Here is a 23,463-nt window from a genome sequence, read left to right as displayed (position 1 = left end):
CTTCTTTGATGACTGAAAATTGAAATTGCAAAATGAGTTGTCTGCATATGACTTGGCCACCACTGTATGTATAGTATAATATTTACGAGTATATTGCACATTTTCAGTCCTGAAGGCCCACAAAGGAGGTAGCTTAAAACTCATCAAATTATGATTGAGTGATTCAATAAAAATGCACAAGCGAATAAAATAACCGTGAAGCTTCTCTTAGTAGGAATTTTTTGCTATTTTATATTCAAAAAATATGGTTATGTGTACATAAAAATACGAGAAAATAGATTAAAGCATATAAATGATATACATCCTTCTGAATTTTTCCGAATTACGTTTTACATATATAAAGCGCAGTTTTATGCAAGCAAGAATTCCAGCTCTTTTTATATATATGGCTATAAAGTCTTTAAACCATCTTTCTTTTCACAAAATTATGTACATATTTATAGAGGGTTTTAATAGGTGCGCTCGAATTTTGACAGCGCAGAGCGGCCTTCATGGCATAGCTACAGCTGCCAAATTTGGCGTAAGTACTTATCTGGTCCTTAAATGCAATTATGGTATGCAGTATTAGTCAAAAGCATGCGGAATTTGTAGAATTTGTTTTTACTAAAGTCAGTGCACGGACTTCGGGGAGATAATTAAGGCCCTCCCGCTCATTTATGTAGATTAAATATTCAAAAATATCGTTCCCAAACGATTTTTCGAAATTCCGAATACTTAAGCAGATATAACCATTTTAGCCATGCATGGGCATCAGCTGTCTTCCGCGCGGAACCATTTTGTCGAGAGTAAACGCGAAAATGGAAAAAGAGTAATGGATTTCAAACGCAATAGTGTAATTGCATTATATTTGGTTGGATAATCACAACCAGCGATTGTTCGTGAGCTCGAGCAGCATTAAGTAAATAAAATTTTTCTTTATCGTACCATTACTCGTTAAAATGATACTGGTAGCATCGTGAAACGTCGTGGAGGTGGTCATCAAAAGGATGCAACGCCACGTGAAATGGTTAAAAAAGTGAAAAACCCGACGAAGTGCCAATCAAATGGCGATAGAACTGAAAATATCTGACCGTAGCATCCATCGCATACTGAAAAATTATCTCAAAGTCAAGCCTTTCCAGATCCAAAAGGCGCAAGATCTCACACCAAAGCCGCACCAAGTCACACTTGAGGAAGCAAAGAAGTTGCTTCGCTTGGCCGAAAGCGGTAAATTTGCGTGTTCCGAACATTGTTTTCTAAGGAGGAAATTTTTCAAATTTAGCAATTCGCAAATTCCCAAAACGATGGGGTTTATTTGAACGACCGTTCATATGAGAATTTGAGTAATCGATTGGCCAGCAGGTGACAGCACCCGCCGCAGGTAATGGTTTTGGCCCCTGTAACCGCATATAGGCGCTCTTCAATCGTTTTCATCGAGTATGGCATCAAGGCAACTGCGAAATATTATGGGAAAAGTATCCTGGACGTTGCTTTGAAGTCGTGGGCAGACAAAAATTTCGGTGGCATATCATGGACGGTTCCACAGAGTGGTATCAGAAGACGTCAGTATGGTTGTAGCAGGACTACTCCCAATCAATTTAATGGCAAAAGAGTATGCTAAAATTTACAAAAACAAAGCTACATCAGGACTGGTGACAATTCGCAAGGGAGCAAGAGGGCGTAGCTTGCGTTCATGGTAGGAAAAATGTAAATAGTTCGTCCCTAAACTTGCGCTGGTCGTACCGTTTTGATTCCCATAATGACCCAAATACGGACAATACATGGGCGTTTTAAATCCTACTTATGTATATTGGTTTAAACACGAAGACGACGCGTACTTGTGCACCAACTGCAAAAGACGCTGAACATGTGTTGTTTGTCTGTCCGCGATTTGCGTTCGAAAGGGTCGGGAAGCCAATTACGGCTAGTGCATATTATGACAGAGTCAGAAGAACATTGGTTCGCTGTATGTAATATGGCAAAAATAGTCATCTCCAAACTACGTCGCGCTGAGCAACAGCGCAGATCTTCATGAAGAGGCAATAGGCCACTCTCCCTCCCGTGAAGTACTATTTAACGGTTGTCCCGCGGGAGGGAAACAGAGGTGTGGTGGGTTTTTAGTGAGTGAGCCGAAGGCAAGTCTTACACTTTTCGGCAAGCACTTACATTTTCGAAGGCAAGTCCATCACTTCGGCTTGTGCCACCTCCATAAAAAAGAAAAAAAAAAACATTTTTATGAGGAGCTTTTTCATGGCAGAAATACACTCGGAGGTTTGCCATTGCCTGCCGAGGGGCGACCGCTATTAGAAAAATGTTTTTATTAATTTTGCTTTCACCGAGATTCGAACCAACTTTCTCTCTGTGAATTCCGAATGGTAGTCACGCACCAACCCATTCGGCTACGGCGGCCGAATTTGGAATTTAGACATATTTAAGCTCATGGGAATGATGTGTGCGTCTAATCTCAGGACGGTCGCTAGAAGAGGAAGAGAAGTTAGCTCTAAACTAGATTGGGCATTGGGACGAATTGTATGGGCTTTCTGCTAATCCTATAAAACGTATCCTGGTACTTTTCTCTAGAAAACACAATATGGAAGTCCTGTTACTATCCAACTGTCTTCTGAGGTCAAATACCGGATCTTTTAAGATTCATCAAAGCATCCAAAACAGCCGCGGAAGAGTAACCTCAAACTAATTTTTTAGTCTTACCATCCATAGTGTTTCCATCCTACCTCTCTATTCCTTCCACTGTAATCTATTCGGGTGTAGCACAATGGTCTTTCTGACTGAGTGCTGTTACTTCTCCAACCCCCGCAAATCTAAACTAATATAATCTAATCTAGCTTATATACACTTGTAAAAAATTTCGTCCATTCGTTATATCGAAATGAGAAATAGAAAATGCGCAACCCCATCAGGGAAAAATATTCTTAAAAGAGCAACGAAAATGTTGGCCACTTGAAACTTGCTTTTTATTATATTAAAATTTAATGAGCTATAAAACTGAGTACTTACTTTTTTTTAATTCCTATTCAAAAGTTTGAAAACTTCGCGGATTTTTATGAAACCTGTACAAAATCTGGAACTTCTACTTATTAGAATAGATATATTTTTATAAAAATGTATGAAAATTAAATAAAAAACAAAGCAACGTAGCTCTTTCCAGATCTTTAATGGGCTTTTTAGCCTGAGCGTTTAAGGAGCCACCAAATCTCTTGGTGCTCCTTGGCTCGACCAATTTAAATTTCAATATCAAGCGAAGTAGTCAAAAAAGGCAAAAATAACGCGGTTCTATTACTCAGTCTGTAAGTGTACATACTCACCTATTTGTTATATGTATATGAAATATTACATAATATTAATGAAATTTAACGCGGCTTTATAACTTACACAACAATAACTCTGCCATATCTGTTCACCTGCGCTCGTCTACGTGTCATTGTACGTATGAGCGTATTTTCGTATTATTGTCTTTGTGCCTGTTTTTCTGTATTTATTTAAAATGCTTACCGTATATTAATTGGATGCTGTACGGGTCGCTCCCAATCCGTGTACTCATTAACAATCGTCGCGAATATTTCGTTGAGATGATACGTGTATGTATTTCGTACATAGGCTTTTAGTATTTTCGAACGACGATCCGCCTCAATGCCATACTGTACATCGCCGGAATTGAAGGAGAAAAATGCTTCGGCACGTGTGACACCGGCCAACAGGTCATATCTGCGTGTTTGCAATGCAAAAACATGGAAGAGTAAAGCATACAAAATGAATTAAAATTGATTGAGGTAAGAATGAGTTCGAAAAATAATATACAATCACAAACATAAACATACTCATACAAACATACATGTGTTTGTATAAAAAATGAGTTCAGATCCACCTTAAATGCATTTTCAAGTGTTAAGTGAACATAAAAGGAAGAGCTGTAAAAGGAAAAATGGTGACACAGAATAACGGGTAGTATATACATACATACATATATACATACAAACATACATACATGCAAACATACAAGTCCATAGGTAGATGAGTAATAACGAACATACACGCATATATGTACATACATTCACTCAGGTGAAGGGACATTCATGGTCGTTGGATATAAAAAGCGTCGTAAGAAAGGATTGCCGGGTAATAAGCAAATATATAAATATAGGGTGATTCAAATACAGTCATCTTTTCGAATCAAATGCTATTTTGACACTGAGCGTTTTTTTCGCTCGTAACCTAGACCATCAGTTAATGTCATATCACCGGAAATTGAAATGAGTTGCTTTAAGCTTAAAAAATTTGATAATTATTGTGAGCTGCGTTGCTCAAACCGTGCGTATACTATACCTTAGTATACATACATATCTGCTCATATAATTACTTCAATATTCAATTCACCTCAATACTTACATTTTTGCAATATTCGCAGTACTTTTCATGACAAATTTTTTTGTTAATTCTTTAAAGAAATATATTATGTATAATATATATGTGAACCACAACAAAGAAACCTCAGACTGTTCATTGCACACCATAATTAGTTCATTTAAAAACAGCTGTCAAATTGAGCTTGAAATTATAAACACAATAAAAACCTTGAAAAACCACAAATCAGCGCACGCATAATCATACCAGTAATCGAAGACTTCTGGACAATAGGCCAACTTACTAATGAGTTATGAAAGGGTGCTATAACAAACTTATCAAAAAAAGGCGACCTTTCGGAGTGCAAAAACTGGGGCGGAACTATATTGCTGAATACGGTGAACAAATTATTAATATACGTTTATCGACGGCTCTTCAATCAAAACTCAGGGCTGAGTAGGCGGGTTTCCGACGAGGCCGATCATGCGTCCACCAGGTCGTGGTATTCGTGTTACAGTGGAGCAATCAGTAGAGTGACGAACTTCTCTCTATCAATTCTTCGTCGAATTTCAAAAAGCATTCGATATGATCCACCACGAAGCAATCAGGAGTACATTGGCCTTAAAAGAGGCTTCAGCTACGCTTATTAAGCTGATATAAGCACTGTACACCAAACCAAGTTGCCGTGTGCGGCATAAAAAAGAGCTGAGCGATCCAGTAAACATCGCGACCGGCATTCGACAGGACTGTGTGTTGTCACCACACCTGTTTAGCATTGTGCTGGGCTCTGTTATGAGCAAAGCAACGCACGAAACGAATGGCATAATATGGGGACTGAATGGACGGTCACGAAGGTCTCGATTATGCCGACGACATATACCTTAGGACACACAGTTTTACTGATATTTCGGACTAACGCTAGTAAAAGAAATATCAGCGAAAGTTGGCCTCGAAATAAATATAGGTAAAACCTTGGTAATGCGTTTAAACTCGGTCTGTGCACCATTTGCTGCTTGAATTGCACTATATCTTCAACCGGAGGTTCAAAGAAAGATATGACCATTCGCATAAGTAAAGCGAAACAGACTTTATGCTCTCTTAAACATGCTTGGAAGTCCCCTGTGATAACAACAAAATTAAAATATTCAACTCTAATGTCAAGTCCACCCTATTTTACGGCTACGAAACTTGGAATCTTTCAGCCATAGACTTGCAACGCTTACAAGTATTTGTCAATCGTTGCCTCCGTACAGTACTTGGCATCTTCTGGCCCAACACTATATCCAACCAAAACGTATGGGCTATAACGCACCAAACTACGATGCGAATGTAAATACTCAAAAGAGAGTGGAGGTGGCTTGTACATATATTAAGAAGAGATCCGGCCGACATCACCCGTAATGCGATTGATTGAAACCCACAAGGTAGCCGAAGCAGAGGGAGACCATCACTAACCTGGAGAAACCAAAGAAATAGCAAGGACAAACAAGTTGGAACGAACTCAAGTGACTGGGGTCAAACAAAAGCGCATGGAGGAAGCTTGTTGTTCCCTTGGTGCCCTCCCAGAAATATAGAAACTTATATATATATTATATATATATAACTCCAAGCTTTGTATAAAATTCTCAACGATTTTTCAATTTTGAATTTTTTGTTTTTAATTTTTGTAATTTTTCTTTAATTTTAAAAAATTTTTCAAACCATTAGAAAACTTCTGGGGATGCGGTTTTTCAAGTAACTCAAGTTTTTAGTACCTCGAAAATCGCGTTGTTGATACTTTTTTCCGTACGATATTAACAATTTTTTTCCAAATAAAAAAACCTCCGATGGGTGGATTGTTTTTCGTAAAGATCATAGCTTGTGCCATAGCATGATTATAATAATAATAAACAATAAAAACAATAAACTGAAGCTGCCGGCCTTCCAAGCCCAATGTGAGCGAAAAAATGTATTTCAAGAAATCGATCACTGCAAATGTGCTAGCAATGATCACATAATCAGTATTGGATTTCATATTTAAATTGAATATGCGTGCTATATTTCGCATCAATATCAGCCCAATATTTCTGTATAATTCTGCGTTTTACTCGTATATAAACTATAAAATATAAATATTTACTCCACTCTTTACGAAAGACCCGATACTTGTATGTGTACCACACTCTTTGTTTATATGAATGTATGCATAAATTGTATGCAAAAAAGGAAGTGGCAATGGTGTATATAGCAATTGAGTTTCGCATAAAATAACCCTCCCTGCTGCACTCCTTTATTCAGTTTTTTCACAGACGAAAGCGGCGTTGAATGAATGAAAAATCTGAATAAATCAGGAAATTATAAAGCAAATGAAATCAGGAAAATTGTATTTTTTTTTGCATTCGCAGAGGACATACGAGTACATATAGTTAAACTTATACATAAATCTATGTACATACATACACACACGCATCGCTTTCAAAAGAACCCATTTTATACAAACATATACACGTACAGTTGCTCAAGGCATTGATCGAATATGCTGTGAAATATTATTATTATTGTATTATGCAGATACGGTTAGGTTTATCTTTTTTCAATTTTTTACGAATTTTGGCTTTAAAAGCAAAAATCACTTTGATTGGCTCCGCATAGACTCTATCTTTAACCTGGTATTTGTCAGCTCTTTTCTTGCCCTATATTTTGTTGAAAAGATTTATACTTTCCATTTCTGACCCTACGGTAAACCTAGGCCTTCTAGAGTACAAGTTTCTTATGAGAGAGAAACTATTGTAGTATTTGTGTAATCGGTACAAAAATTAGTTTCGAATAAAGAGCTAACATCAAATTTTGTTTTAAATCGGTAAAATATCTACCGAAATATTTCAATTGATGAAAACGGTTCATGGCGATGATTATCTGTTTCGTGCCAGAGTTAGTGAGATCTTTACACGTTTCAGAGATGGTTGTGAGGATAAAATGACAATGAACATACGGGCCGCCCGAAATCAGTAATCACCGAAAACTCCACCGAAATTATTCGTAAATTTATCAAAAATGAACCGAAGTCATCATTGAAATTCATGGAACCGGAGTTGAGTATCTCCAAAACATCGATTTATCGGCTTTTGATTTATTATTTTGGGCTTACGAAAGGTCTGAGTGCGAGTGTATCCTGAAACATCTTTCGAAAAGCTTTTAGATCGCACAAAACAGTGTATCGAGGCCAGAGGTGACTGTTTTTTGAATAAGTAAGCTCGAAGTTATAAGAACAAAGCTCCTGTCATTTCGATTTTAGCTCAGTATTGTTTATTTTGGACTTCACCTTGTATTATTGAGTATTCGAGCTTTATTTGAGATCCTGGGTTCATCGTACATTCTGATCGATTGGAGGATATTTAAAAAGTTCACAAAATTTGCGCTTTACTGAATATTTGCTTTGATTTCAAGCCAGCTTATAATATCCGTTATCAAATTTTGATGTTACTGAGCCTTTCAAACAGAAGAAAAATTCATGGTAGCACTTTTTTAAGGGTTGTTATGGTTAATAGAGGGGATTCGCCTGAACTATTATCTCTTTCGTCTTATAACATTTCCCTCAAGCCTTTAAGAGATAAGTCCATATTTTGCATAGAATCATACACCGACTTTTGATCTGATCGAAACGATTCATGAGTTCTTGTCGCTGTTTAATGTTATTGAGTGAACCGAAGATATTTAAAAAAATTGCTATGTGAATACTTTAATATGAAATAGCTGAATATATTTAGCAGTTACGTAAGTAACGGTTCTTTATTGGCATCGTTACGTGTTTGAGTGCAACATTGAAATAGCAGTGCCCATAGTTTTTTAAGATTATCCAAGGAATATTAATAAAATTTTACACAAATTAACACGGAGGTACGCTTCATTTTTTCTTCTTCTTATTCTTTTATTATAATTATAGGTTTTCACCTTTTTCTCTTCACACATTTACAAAGTTATAAATTACAAAGTATTATTAAAATTCAAAATGACGAAATGTCATTCCGCTGATCTCGAAATCCAGCTTTCGCGCCATCTCTTTGGTGGTCTTCCAGGTCCGCGCTTTCCATATGGATAATTTTGTCCTCACTAGCTCTAAAAACGTGATTATTCACTACGTCTTTAAAGCCAGTTTCGTCACGAATGACCTCGTTTCTAATGCAGTCAAGACGTGTTTTTCCTACGACGGATCGTAGAACTTGTATTTCAGCTGTACGCAGGATCTTTTTTGTTTTTGCGTTTTCAGCTCGTGCTTCGGCTCCATAGGTCAGGATTGGTCGTATTACAGTGTATATACGCGTCTTGCTTTCAGTGGTCATATATTTGTTCCACCATACAACATCCCTAATGCAACCTGCAATACGTGCGCCCTGTATACATCTCTCTCTGACTTCCTTAATAATGTCACGGTTACTGGATATTTCTATCCCCAGGTATTTAAATTTCATAACTTGGTTTCATATTTTTATTTACAATATATATATTTTTTTTTAATTTTGGTGGGTGTCATGCACATATTTTTTATATTTTGAGTATAGTGGATCAAGCGAAACACTGATCCACAGAACAACGAAGGCTGATTCTGAAGTTGAGAGTAGATGGAAAAATGATTTCAAATGCGAAAGTTGGGAAAAGAGAACGCAAACGAAAAATTCTGCAAAATGATCGCTGTAAGGTGCTCCAAAGAGAAACCCATGAAGTCGGACATTCGAATTAAAATGGAAGTGAACCTAAATGTGTTAAGACTGTACAGAGAAGACTAGAGGAACTTGGATAAGCAGCTCCTGAAATAAGCCAATCCTAACACCAAAACCTGAGGTAAAACGTTTTGATAAACGACATGAAGTGTAATATTTTATGGACTGACGAGTCTAAAATAGTATTGTACGTTGGGACGAGTTCAAGATAATATCTTAGACACCTACCTGACACCGGAAATTAGCACCAAAATAATCTAAAAACCATTAATTATGGAGGCTGAAAAATAATGGTATGGGGATGTTTCTCATATTATGGCGCAGGTCCCAAACACGAAACCGAAGGCATAATGGGCACCAATATTTAGGTGGAAATAATGCAAAATATTATGTTGGCTTAATGCAAACAGACAGGTAAATAAATTGGGGGCTAGAAAGGAGGATAACGATCCTAAACACACGAATCGAAAGGTCAAGTATTGGCTAAGCACAAATAAAATTGGAATGGACAGCTGAGCTCCCCGACTTTAATCTTATAGAAAAAAGGAAACTTTAAAAGGGCTATACCCAATGCTATACCGAATAACAAGCAACTACTTTAAGAAATTGTTAAAGATATGTGGCTGAAGAATCCGACGCAGCGATGTGCGCAATTGGTGGCCGTAATACAAAAATTGGGAAATTCAACTAAATATTAGTTTCAACTTTGTGTCTGTCAACTTTGTCAATTGTCAGTTATTGCTGTTTCGGGCAAAAGGGGTCTACTCAAAATATGCTTAAAATTAAATGAGATGAAATTCTTGAAATTATATTTTCCTCATATATTCATTTCCTTGCAGTCAGTTTCACACCGTTGCAGCCACATCGTTAGAAGGAATTAATATGGAATGATGGTTTAACTTGCATACAATTTTATTTTTTGTTTATTAAATTAAATTATTACTGTTACGATATTATCACCAAAAAGTCGGGATCCACTAAACTTTTGCTATTTGGTATGCAAAGAAATTTTGCGCCTTGCAAAATGTTTTCTTCAGCACAAGGCATCTACAGATGCAATGCCATTTAACTGCTGCAGTTGCAGGAGCAGCTTCATAACGTGCATGCTTTCAATAGCAAAAGATGTGATTGAAAGAAAGAAAGTTGTGAGCGCAATGCATTTTCACTCTTCCGCTTGCTGTTTCGCAGTTTGCACAAGCATATATTTGTGCATATCTGTATGTATGATATGTAAGCTCAAGCAGCAATAATTTTATTTCGACATTTTTTCTATTGTATTTCTTATTGTAGTGAATAAATTGATTCAAACAAATGCTTTTAAATGTGAAAAAATGCATTAAAATCGAAGAACAAAGTGTGCAAATATTTATTTGGTCTCTTATTTAAAAGTTGTCATGCACTTTAAGTTCGTTCTCTGAATTTTTGCTGTATTTAGTTAACTTTTTTCTATACATTTCCATTTTGGTTTCAGATAAAAGAAAAAGGAAGGCAAATAAAATTTCCCCTGGCCATTGTCCAAATGTCACGAAGCGGTTGATTGTTTGATTCCTCGTTCGGTTGAAGCCGTAGAACCTTGGCTTGCCTTATTGCCCTTTAGGCTTAGCCACTCAATGACGTTTCTGTTTCATTGGCCACTACTTTTACTATTTCATTCGGCATTTTTCTATTTAGTTTTGCAACTTTACTCTTTAGCCATTTTATATGCCCTTCCATAACTAGTATGTCCTCGATTTAGAAAACTAATATTTTCCATCGCCGGCAGGCATATATGGACATAAATTCAAATGAACTTCTATAAAAATGCATATGCAGAAATGAAAAAACAAAAACAAAACAGCACAATGAATCAGAAGTTCATGGGTAGAGCATTTCACTCATTCAGGCAAGCTTAAAAATCTAAATTCTATCGGGATGTAATATTGTTTCTATTCCTTAAAATTCATGAGGCTACTTGCATTTATTGCAGAAGTAAGCAACAGCTTTTGTTCATTACAAATTAATCCTTTACTGCATGAATTCATAGAGCGTTGAAAAACAAAAAAATATTTCACGATGGAAATAGCTTTATTTATTTATCAATAATACATAGTGAACGAAACAATTTTTTATAAATTTTTTTTTACGAAAACTTTACTATTCGTCGGTTGTATGGAATGGCTCAGAAATTTCAAATACATTCAAAACAAACTCAGGCGTCAAACAGGGATGCTTATTGTCGCCACTACAATTTGCTCTTTACACAAACAACTTACATGAAAGCTAGATTGAGGTTTAAGCATAGAAGGGAAAAATATTAGACTTCTAATGTATGCGGATGATATCATTTTGTTAGCGGATCACCTAGGCAAACTACAAGAGATTATTTAATAATAACATTGAAAGTTACGGCAACCTATGGAACCTTGAAGTAAACCGCTCAAAGTGACAAATAATGGTGTTCAGAAAAGGTGGGAAACTTAGTAAAGAGGAGAAGTGGTATTATAGTAAGGAAAAAATACAGATTGTGTCCCGATATAAAGGGTTTTCCAATAAGGGGTATTATTTTGATAAAATATCAATGGTTTCGTTGCTTGTGTGGCACGAAGCGCCGTCTCGTTGAAAACAAACGTTGTCCATATCAATTATATCCAATTCTGGCCATAAAAAATCGTTAATCATCTCTCGATGGCGCAATACATTCACCGTAACTGTTGCTCCATCTTCATTTAGGAAAAAGTAAGGTCCAATGACTCCGCCGGACCATAAACCGCACCAAACAGTCACACATTGAGGATAGAGAGGCTTTTCAACAATAACTCTTGGATTTTCTGAGCCCCATATCCGACAATTTTGCTTGTTAACGAAGCCACCGAGGTGGAAATGGGCCTCAACACTCAAGATGATTTTTCGATGAAATTCCGGATCATTTTCATGCATTTCAACGACCCAGTCAGCAAAGACACGACATTGTTGATGATCGGCCGGCTTGAGTTCTTGTGTTAACTGGACTTTATAAGCCTGAAGACACAAATCTTTAAGCAAAATACGGTGTAATGACGTTTTTGGAATGCCTAATTCCAAAGAACGACGAGGAATGGACAAACCTGGATTTTCTTCAACACTTTCGGCTACAACAGCAATATTTTCGGCTGTTCTTAAGCGACGTGCACGCGTTTTATTCTTCATATCATTAACTTGTCCCAACAACTCGAATTGTTTCACCAATTTCTGTATTGCGGTCCGACAAGGTGCTTCCCGATGACGCAAAAATGTTCGAGTTTTACGAACCGTCTGTGCTAAATTTTCATCATTTTTTTAGTGAGTTTTAATAATTTCAATGTGTTGTTTAAGCGTGCTTCGTTCCATGTTTATTAATGGCGTAGTTTCTACGTGTCAAATATCAAAAGATGACAGCTTCTAGTGATATTTACCGAAATAGAGGGCTATTCGAAATAACACCTGTTATTGGAAAACCCTGTATTTACTTAGGAGTGGAAATAACATCTCAAATGAATTTAAAAAAACATTTTGAAAACGGAACAGCTGCAACAAAAAAAATGGCATTAATGCTTTGACTTGTCTTTTAAAGAAAATAAAGAAACTTCTATTGAAGCTAAATGGCAACTTCTCCTTGCAGTTTGTCGTTCAATACAATCACAGCACAGGTGTGGGGTTTTGGGGTTTGAAGAAGTTGATATACTGCAAAAGTATTTTGTTAAGTGAATGGTAGCTTCAGAAATCACTTAACAAAATACTTTACAAATGCATCATTTGTTCACTTTAAAACTGTTCTTTAAGTATATGCACAGAGTTTTGTTTATGTACTCAGAAAATAGGCTGCAATCGGCATTACTGTTCAAAATTCTTATAAAGAAAGAAGTCTTCTGGATTAGAGATCTAAATAACTTGTTTAGTAAAAATTATGTCATTTGGCGAATATATATCAGGCAATAAGAAAGCTGGATAGAAGATTCAAAATTGCTTTTAACAAACCACAACCAAAGCCTTAAGTACTAGTCTTTACATATAAAAATGAAAGTTTGTCTGTATGTCCTCGATGAACTCAAAAACTGCTAGACCGATTATTGTAAAATATTATTGTATATATGTATTTTTCCACGGAGAAGGTTTGTACAATATGCTCATTTCTGCCACTCGCCACCAAGTGGTACTGCAGAGTAGGAACTTCTGCCCTGTTCAACCGATTTTTTCGAAATAAATAAAATCAATAAAACGGTTAAGAATGAATTGAATATTTATGTACTGATTTTTCTTTAAAGTTATTTTTCTTAAATTTAGTTAAGTTGTTGGCGTAGCAACTCGCGCCGGGTACAGTTAATAAGGAATTAGATGACCAATCTGGTTTATTTAAAAAATATGACTTAGAATCAAGCATGTGGATAATGTAGGTTAGAAGGACATAGAAATTTTTTTTTTTTTTGCAAATCGTAAAAGTCAAAACTCAGCTCAGATCCCCTCAAGTCACTTTTACATATGGTGAATAGATTTTTAGGGATGTAGATCTCAGCGAATTTGAACGAATCCGCTGATAGGTTGACGTTAATGGGGTCATGACAGCGGTTTCTTTACGAAAAAAGTGACACATACAAATCAACACAACCTCCGGTCATATAGCTTCGTTGCCGTCTAAACAACTACTGATTGGACAATTATATGAAAACGTGTGAAACGAGTGGGTGAAATTCTGCTACCGAGTCTCCGATGACGCGCAGCCGAAGTTACTCGCACAATTTAATTTTTCACCATAGCTGAAGGACAAACCTCATGGTGAAAAGAATTCGGAAGGTGTGGCCAATATCTGACTGTTAACTGGCTCTCAGCGAATTTGAAAGAATCAGCTGATTGGCTGACGTAACTGAAATCACGAAGCGGTTTGTTGTGTTGGTGATGTATGAAAAAAAAAGAGGGTTACTCTCTTATGTTGATTGGTTGCCATCAGAATAACAACTCATTGGACGAGTGTGTGAATACTAGTGAAATGATCGTGCAGAAACGGCTGGTGAGGCCCCCATGCAGCTGAAGTTGCTTGGCCGAACTTGGTAAATCGAATATCCGTGGCCAAACCTGGTAATCTATCATCCTTGACTTCTGCTCACCTTATATATGCATACAGTGCGTTTCACAACTATATCACATGAACCTCTTGACAAGTTTTGACAATTTATTTGTTTCTTATTTAATTGCAATAAATTTTTATGTAAAAAAAGTGCATTATCTCACAAGAATCATATAAATGAAGTTCTAAACTGGGTGAAAATTTTAACAATCCTAAAAATATTCATTAATATTTTAGACTGTTTAATTATAATTTTGATAAAAATTTCAAGTATGCTTCATACTCCAATAAATTCTGACACAATAAAATGCAAGCTTAAAGCGGCTCAAGCAAGGCGATGTATTTAAAACAAAAAAATGTTCGCATAATACTGGGTGTATTTTTCCCTAAAACGAATATTCGGCTGTGAAACTGCATCCTCAAATTTTTCGCAAAACTCATATGAACCCAGTAGTGGACGTTCAAACAGTCCAACAAGACTAGCAACTCTTGATCAAGCTTATGATATTGTTTGAGAAGATCTCAGTGTGACTCAGTGTGAAATTGTTGATGCCATTGACATCTCAGTTGAAGAAGTACTCCATATTTAATATGAAGAATTATTATGCAAAAGTTATTTGGAAAGTTAAAGCCGCATTTGTTAATGATTCAAAAAGAGCTGTGCCCCTGATTTAATCTGAGGTGACGAAGGCCGATTCTCAGCGGAAAGAAAACTGTGGTCCATAAAGTGGTTTCTTTTAAAAATTAAAAAAAAATTTTAAATATATTGTATATATTTTACATTATTGATTAATTCGAAATAGTAAATAATCCCATTATTTATGGCACAGTCTCATAGCCGTTTTTATGCATTTATATAATAAAGCGTTTTTCAGTAAGAGCGCTTCAACTTTTGAACTTTTTTGAATAAAACACAAATGGTTTGACTTTTTTAACTAATTTTTTTTTATATTATTATCGAGTTTGAAGTATTAAGTATGAAATTCGATTTCTTTTGAATGACCACCGCGTGCACATTTTACGAAGTCCAATCGTTGAACCCAATTTTCGACCACTCTTTTGCATAAATCGGCCGAAATTCCAGCAATTTCGCGTTCAATATTGGCTCTGAGCTCACAAATCGTCGCCGGCTTGTTACTGTAGACCAATGACTTCACATAACCCCAAAGAAAATAGTCTAGAGGCGTCAAATCACACGAGCGCGGCGGCCATTCGACCGGTCCATTTCTGGAAATAATGCGCTCATCGAACTTACTCTTCAACAAATCAATTTTAGCGTGTGCTGTGTGGCTTGTGGCCCCGTCCTGTTGAAACCACATGTCGTCTAAGTCTATACCATTCAATTGCGGCCAAAAATAATCGTTTATCATGTCGCGGTATCGATTTCCGTTCACAGTAACGTGGCGATCGTTCTCGTCAACGAAAAAATATGGGCCAATTACGCCGCCGGCATGTAAACCGCACCAAACAGTGATTTTTTCGGGATGCAACGGTGCCTCATGAATCACGTGTGCCATTGAGCCAAAAGTGATGGCTTGTTAAATGGACCGTAAAATGGCCGTAATGCTCTTAAAGTAGCAGCAACAGAACGATTATTTTCATAAAAAATTTGCACGATTTGCAATCGTTGCTCAAGTGTGTAGCGTTCCATGATGAAATGTATACTAATGAAGTTTACAAATGACAAGCGTAAAATAAAAAATATTGCGTCGTTCGCCCTCCCTATCGGAAAAAAGTTGAAGCGCACCTATTGAAAAACGCTATATAGTACTTGCACCAGGTTGTTGCGTGAAATTTGAGTTGCTGGGGTCGATGGCAAAACGATGTTCTAGGACTGAGTCGCACTTTCTTGGCTTCTGTGGCCAAATTCTCGTCAGCGTGCACCTTACGACATTTCTGCTCAAACTTGTGTGCAGCTTGCGCTCTGGGTGCCTCGTTTCGGCCTAAACTGCTTCAAAAAATGCACTGTTTTGGGCTAAACAATACTAACTTTGGAAATATGTTTACAAAATTTCCCAAGGTTGTTGAAGAGAAAAGTGATTGATTTCGTTCTGCAGATCTGCAGATCCGTAGCAGTGGTAGTGGTGGTAGGTTTTTAGTTTGCCACATATGCCGGTGAACAGTTATACTGAAAGGTCCAGTGTTCTCAATTAAGGGACCCCGAAGGTTTAGAGCTCGAAAATTACGGTATTTTCAGGAATTTTTCTTTCACAATAAAAAAAATTAAAAATGACATTTAAATTTTTTAGACTTTTTATTTAACTTCTTTTACATACGTAAATAAAACCAACATTTTTAAATTTTTATTTTAATAATTTTGAAAATAGCGCTGAAGCAGACCTTCCGTAAAATTTGGCCTGGACGGTGTTGTCCATTTTGTCGCTTCTATTTATCTAAAACACAAAAACAAAAAAAATTTTGAATCAGTATGACTGTAGCTATGTCCCGTACTAGAATAAAAAAAAATGACAAAATGGCGCGGTTTTCAATTTCACACTCTAAAAATCAGGTTTTTTCAGGTTTTTAATCACAGAAATACGAAAGAATTGAAATAGTAATATGATTATAGTACGGGCAATAGCTACTGATGTTGTGAACAACATATTAAACATTTCTGACGATTCAATTGAATAGTGTTTTTTTGATTTTTTTTGACAACACCAGGCCGAAAAATGTTATTTTGAAATAAATGAGTTAAAAGTTTGAGGTACAAGAGCGCGCAGACTGTAGAAGCTATACTATTGGGAATTTCATGAAAATTTCAAAGTATATTCTTAACCCTCTGCAACTGACGTGTATACAAAAGACACCAAATACTATAAAACACTATTTTGCTCCTTTCTTTTATAAGCAGATACTCCCGAAATTTTAGTAGCTCAGTAGCACATCCTCATGAGTCCGTTAGTAGACTATATAAAAGGCAGTTGAAGTGAGCACACGCGTCGGTGTGAGTGAAAAAGTGTCTACAAGTCAACCACATTAGTATTGACGTAGGTGTCTGAGAAACAATCACCTCAGTATTTTTGTTATATTTTCGTAGTGTCTCCTGAACAACGTATCAGTGAAATTGTTTCATTATCATTATATCTTTTTTTAGTTTTGATTTGCTGACACAAAAAAACCAGTTATGATGAGTCGACGAAGTTGACAAAAAATGTTCGATATATTCAAGCAGCCGTAAAACTCGTCGTTGGCCTATGGCAGTTTTCCAAAGACTAATAGATATGATTGGTATTAATAGCTTTGTTTTGAATCAAATGTGTTGAGAGAGTGATGATAAAATGAGAAGAAACATTTTTTACTCAATCTGGCAAGATAATTGGCGTTAGATAATATGGGTCTATAATGAAAGATTGCCAAGAGAACTAAGAATGACGATAAACAGGGTTCTCGGTAAAGATCTTTCCCCTCTCCCACCAACCATTCGATCTAGCTCATCGAGTGGAAGAAAACTTTGCACTATTTGTCCGCCAAAAATAAAAAGAGTAACTAGATATTGTTGCTGCAATTTCTTAAAGCCACTTTGCCTCCAATGCTCTAAGCCAGTTTGTGAGACGTGCCAACAAAATTTGTAACTTTTTATTACACGATTCATATGATCTCTTTTTAATAGACTGATAAGTTTAAGCTTAATATAGAATGAAAAAAGTTTTTTAATGAAATATGAATGGAATATTGTTTTTTCTTAAACACATAACCTTTGGAGGACGAATTTTTAAGTAATGTTGAACATAAAATAATTTCTAACTTAACCACGGAATTTATCTCTTTTCTTAATATATCGTTGAGTTTAAGTTTAAGCAAAATTAAATGTAAAACATTTGCTAAAAAATATAATATATGGAATATTTTTCGTTGTTTTTTTTATAGATATAAGTTTTAAGGTTTAATTTGTGAAATGATAACAAAATCCGTTTAACATATACTGCCATTTTAAATTCAATAAATATGTTAATAAATAAAAACAAACAATTAAAATAGTTTCACCACCTTTACAAACCGTAACTTGGTAAAGGCAAGTCGTCGAAAAGGTGTTTGATATACTACCATGTCAGTGGAATTGTGAAAATTAAGTCACGTCAGTCGCAGAGGGTTAAGATAGTATACTTTCGAAATATCGAAAAAATTGATTTTTTTTAATTTTTAGACCACCATCTTCTGGTACACCTGTGCTCCAATTTTTAAATATTTTTAATAAAAATTCAAAGAAGTCATGCCTTTAAGGGATACTCCCCACCAAGAAAATGATTAATCTGAACTCTTGGTAAAACATTTTTCGCATCATGCAAAGTTCTTGCATAGACTACGCCACTTTATTTATTACTTTTTACAGGCTTTTTCCTCCGTGCAAATTTTTTCATCCCTAAAAAAAATCTTGTAGTTTCATGGCGCTTGCTGGCTTGCCGCTGAAAAAGCTTAATGAAACTTTCCAATCTTATTTATACTACAGAGGTTTGTACTGCTAAATGATGGCCAGTGTTGTGGTGAAAAACATTTCGGTCGAGATATAATCAGAGCTCTACCTACTATTAAAAAAATTTTGCCAATTTTTACTAAATTCATTTAATTAATTTTTAAGTGAAAAATGTAGACTGCGGGAAAAAAATTAAGTTGAATTCGCACTTGCGATGCACCCTAAGATGGGCCCCACTCCAAATCGTAGCTCTTATAGGACTCTGAAGTTCGATCTAAAAGTTTTCCATTTGTCTAAAACAAAGAGAGAAAAAAAATAATAATTTAAATTTTATAAAGTGGAGCTTGGCTATACAGCTTAAAAATCACGGCAGCCTTTCGGTATTCCCAACAATCAAAAGAGAACCTAGCCCTTGGCTGGCGCTCAAATTAAGTTTTGGAGCACTGAGCAAAATTTTTGCAAACTGTAAACCAGGCACTTGGTATAGAAATAAGTGAATAGTTACAGTAAGCTTTTCAATTTAAACTTCAAGAAAATATTTTTTCTTCTCTTTGTACGAAGTTTTTTAAATTTATCCCAATTGCGTAAAATAATCTACCAAACTATCGCTTACCAGGGCTTTCATAGAAGCTCCAGCTTCACACCTGCATAAATTTAATATGGCCTCGAATTATGCAAGCAATTAAGCAGCAATGTAGCCACATATCTATATTTTACATGGCAATGTATGAGAAAGTACCCTCAGCCATGCGGGCGCATGAATTTATAAGCAACTTTGTATTTATGTAAGTATGGATATAAGTATGTAATTACGCATATGTGATTTACCTATTGAATATTTGCCCATATGCATTTGCATATTCAAGTATAATATCCACATTGAGGCGAGCGCATAAGCTGTGGCATAGTCGGAATTACATTGATATTAGCGCATAATTAGCGAAATCTTCCATTAATTAGTGTTAAATAGTTTGAAGTGGCGACATGAGCTCCAAGGAAACGTAAAACACTTGTACTCACCAACGTCACACCCTAATCAGCAGCCGCCATCATCTTGTTAGCTCCCCGCATACATATGTACGTACATACATCGTTAGTGAGATATTATCACATTTGCCATTAAATACAATTTCACACAATTACAAACCCAAATCATCTGCTTATAAGGGCGCAAATGTATCTTTCACTATAATTTTTAATAGATTTTTCTTTCGTCACCTACTTCATCACCTAGGTAACACCACACACACATACATATATACATACATACTTGTACATGACATGTAAGCGAAACAGCTGCTTTTAATAAACTTTTAATTAATTCCTTACTTCTTGCACTTTACCCGGTTGCTTGGTAATTTTCCAATTAGTACATCTGATCATACTTAAGTTCGCGTGTGCATAAATATTAGAGCACCACATATGCAGGTATGGATGTATGTGTGTAGTGGATAAGAGCAAACAGTATCACACTTGCACACACATACACACACTTTATTGGAAGCGGTGGTGCGTTTAATTTGATTAGACTTCAAATCCTATCACTAAGCAGGCGATTATGCAAATAAATCCAGAACAGTGTAAGGAGGAAAAGATGAGAGGTGACATATTACGCGCTTAACGGTACATATGTACATACAAGTATATACTGGTTTAAATAACTATAGCACTTGGACTTAAGAATAAGTTTTGTTATTTTTTTTGTTTCTTATAATTTTAATTGCTGTTTTATTAAAAGTTCATTCTCTAATTAAAACCATATAACTCCAAGTTACAAACTTTTTGCAAATTAAAACAAACTTATTTGAGTTTTGATCAAAATTAGGAAATTTTTTAAACAGTATTTAAAAAACTAGAAACTAATATATATTTATATATAATTGGCGCGTACACCACCTTTTTGGTATTGACATTTTTTGTTTTGCCGGCGATCTGGTGCATTATTTCTAAATAATTAACGCTCGAATAAATTATCCATTACCCTTAGCAAAAGGATTGTCAAAAATCAACTCGATTTTTGAACTAGTTGAAACTCATACCTTATTACAATAAATTAAGGGATTAGGTGTAGTCAGAGGCCCGAAAAACTGACGATTTCCAATCATTTTTTTGCTAGTCAATTGCTTTATTTTACTAAAATAAAAACATAGCATTAATGATTAATGTTTCAACTTGACTTCAGCAAAATATCAACAAAAAAATAATAATTGTAAAAGTTATCGCTGTTTGAATGGAGCGCTTTTCTCCAGAAGTCCCTTGCGGAGATCATCACAAGTCCTTGGAGATTCATCTAAAATCAATCGGACGAGATAAATTAGTTTTATTAATAGATAATATTGCGCCTGATCGAAGCTTTTCTTTCAAAATTAACAATATGGCGGTCTCAGGAAATATTTTTCAAATTTTTGAGAAAAAACCGACAATTAATTGTTTAAAAAAATCGAAATTTTTGAAAAAAAGCGTTTTTCTCTCAATTGTTTTTCGAAACGAAAAAAGCTACACACAGAAATAATCTTTTGCATTTAATTTAAGGGATAATTGAAGAGCAATAAGCAATTTTTTAACATAAATAAAAAGACAAAATGGCGGACATATAAGGAATCTCGCACAGCTTCTCGTTGCGCCCTAGTAAAACGGCGTGTAATATTGCGGTCGTAGTTTTCACCTGAGGCACAAAAGGAAAATATTGTCTTATTCAGGAGGCTTTCCCGCATATAATAGACTACTCTTGTATAAAAATATGAAAAAATGAACACACAATTAATTATTCAAAAAAAGTGCTTTTTTCGTTTTTTTCAAAAAAGGTGTTAAATAACATTAGAAACTGAATTTTTTTTTGTATTTTGTTAGTTAATTAGTTGCGCATTTTAATTATCTTTAACTTTGAAACGATAACTTTCGTCGGTTTTTTTAAATCTTACACGCCATTTTCAAAAACATGGTTTTGAGAAAACGTGTTTCAAAGTTTTCAGAAGGTAGACAGTATACTCACACGAGGGTCTTTATACAGGCCTGTAACTCCGAAGTCACTTTGCATTCCGTTATACAATTTTGAGAGCATATTCTTCTATAATATATCTATCGATTGCAGTAAAAAAAAATCGATTTTTTTTGAAGCCGACTGATAAGAGGCCCCCCTTAAAAATTGTTACTAAAAAGTTAGAATTGTGATAAAAATTTGTTTAGTTACTTTATCCAAATTTCAAATTTGAATTCATATGGCTTTTGTAGGCTAATGTATGTAATATAATATTTTAATACAAATATTTGATTTATTAGAATGTTCTTGTATTTAAGACATCATTGAAAAGATAATTTCTCATTTTCCAAGAGTCACTGTTTTTATTATATGAATCATAGCATCTAAATTGTACTCATTAAGTTCTTCTGAGTCAATTAGATAGGTCTAGCTCTAGAGCAAAGAAGATCAAATTAGGATTTTCCACATTATTAGTTTTACTTTTATCCCACAATAGGGTTTTAACTGTTTATTCGAAACTTCTTACATCATTTTTGCCACGATAATCACTTTTCTTTTTTTACAAATATTTGTAAATTTGGGAGAAGAAAACTAATTTTGATACTTTATAAAGTACAGAAAATTTTTTAAATAAAACATATATTCCAATTTACTAAAAAATCTCACTTATAATACATTTACTATTATTCCCTGGCACACGTTTTTAAATAAAAATGTGGCGATACACTTTTTTCACTACTTTACAAACTCGCGCCACCTTAAGGGCACAGATACTCGTACCTGCAAAATTTCGAATTTTTTTTTTTCATTTTTCATGAAATGTTAATATAATCCTTGAAGAATATATCAAAAAAAATTTAGAACGTAAATTGAAGTATTTCTTATATTATAGATCGCCAACCGTGACGACTCTATTCTGTGCGTTCGAGCGCTGGGAGAGTTACATTTAAGTTGTATTTTAACTTAAGACGCATTTTTCTCAAAACTATATTTTTCGAATTGGCGTACACGATAACTCGAAAAGTTATTGACTGATCTCCCTGAAATTTTGCACAATCTTTTTTTATGATATTACTTTCTATGTGTTTCAACTTTTCGAAAATTTTTTAAAATAATAATTTTTTCGAAGCAAAAATAGTAGGAAAATTCGCCCCAAAATTCATTTTTTTAAGCATTTTATTCCGCGAATTTTTTTTCATTTTTTTTAAATTGATATAGAAATTATGACATTAATAAACAAACAAACTTTTGGTTTTTCGTATTCAGGTCACTGACGCCGATGTCCCGCTGCGACCTTCCTAGATGAATTGAGTGTACATCCGCCATTTTAAATGTTTAAAAATAAAAAAAAATGTATATTATTTTAATGTATAAATAAACTGGATGTCAACTTTGAAAAAAATATATTGACTTCTTAATTTTAAATCATTTTAATGGAAATCAGGGAAAATATGGCCGTTTACAGGTATTTGTCCCCTTAAAGATGACCAATTTCGTATTTGTGCTTTGTAGTGGCACAGCATAAATGTCAAAATATTATGTAAATCCAGTGGCTATAAGAAAAATACAAAGTCTAGACCATTAAGCTTTTGAATGCTCACTAAATAAAAGTCGGTAATATTTATGTAGTTTGTTCAATAAAATTTTCAAAACTCATCCCATTTTTCTGTACGTCATAAAGTACAACCAGCGGGAATAAGGTAAGAATCTCCAACGTGAATGGCAATCGGAAATATTCCCTACTTTTGTAGAAAAACGTACGTATTATTATTATTATTATTATTATTGGGCTACCGCGAACTGCGTCCAAGATATATCTATTGCACAAAGCTTGCTGAGTTATATTTGAAGGCTTTTTCAAAATTTAAGCGCATTCTAGGATTTATTGTTCCATAATTTATATAGATGCACGGCACTACCGCCCAGGTGGTGCAGGCGTTTTCTGCCTAGAGCAGAACATTTACAAAACCTGTGTTCT

At 35.0% G+C, this 23,463-nt stretch overlaps 1 protein-coding gene across 1 annotated transcript in view; it reads right to left on the bottom strand.

The window, feature by feature from the left end:
- Positions 1 to 23,463, bottom strand: part of LOC129252848 (neuroligin-4, X-linked) — a 112,788-nt gene that overhangs the window by 46,016 nt on the left and 43,309 nt on the right. Inside the window, exon 6 of the mRNA XM_054890985.1 lies at positions 3,490 to 3,702. Within this exon, the coding sequence (XP_054746960.1) occupies positions 3,490 to 3,702 (213 nt within the window). The remainder of the gene's footprint in view (positions 1 to 3,489; positions 3,703 to 23,463) is intronic.

Source organism: Anastrepha obliqua, chromosome 1, assembly GCF_027943255.1.
Source record: "Anastrepha obliqua isolate idAnaObli1 chromosome 1, idAnaObli1_1.0, whole genome shotgun sequence".
NCBI lineage: Eukaryota > Metazoa > Arthropoda > Insecta > Diptera > Tephritidae > Anastrepha > Anastrepha obliqua.
The sequence above is the reverse complement of the archived record's forward strand: the minus strand, read 5'-3'. Positions and strand labels throughout refer to the sequence as shown.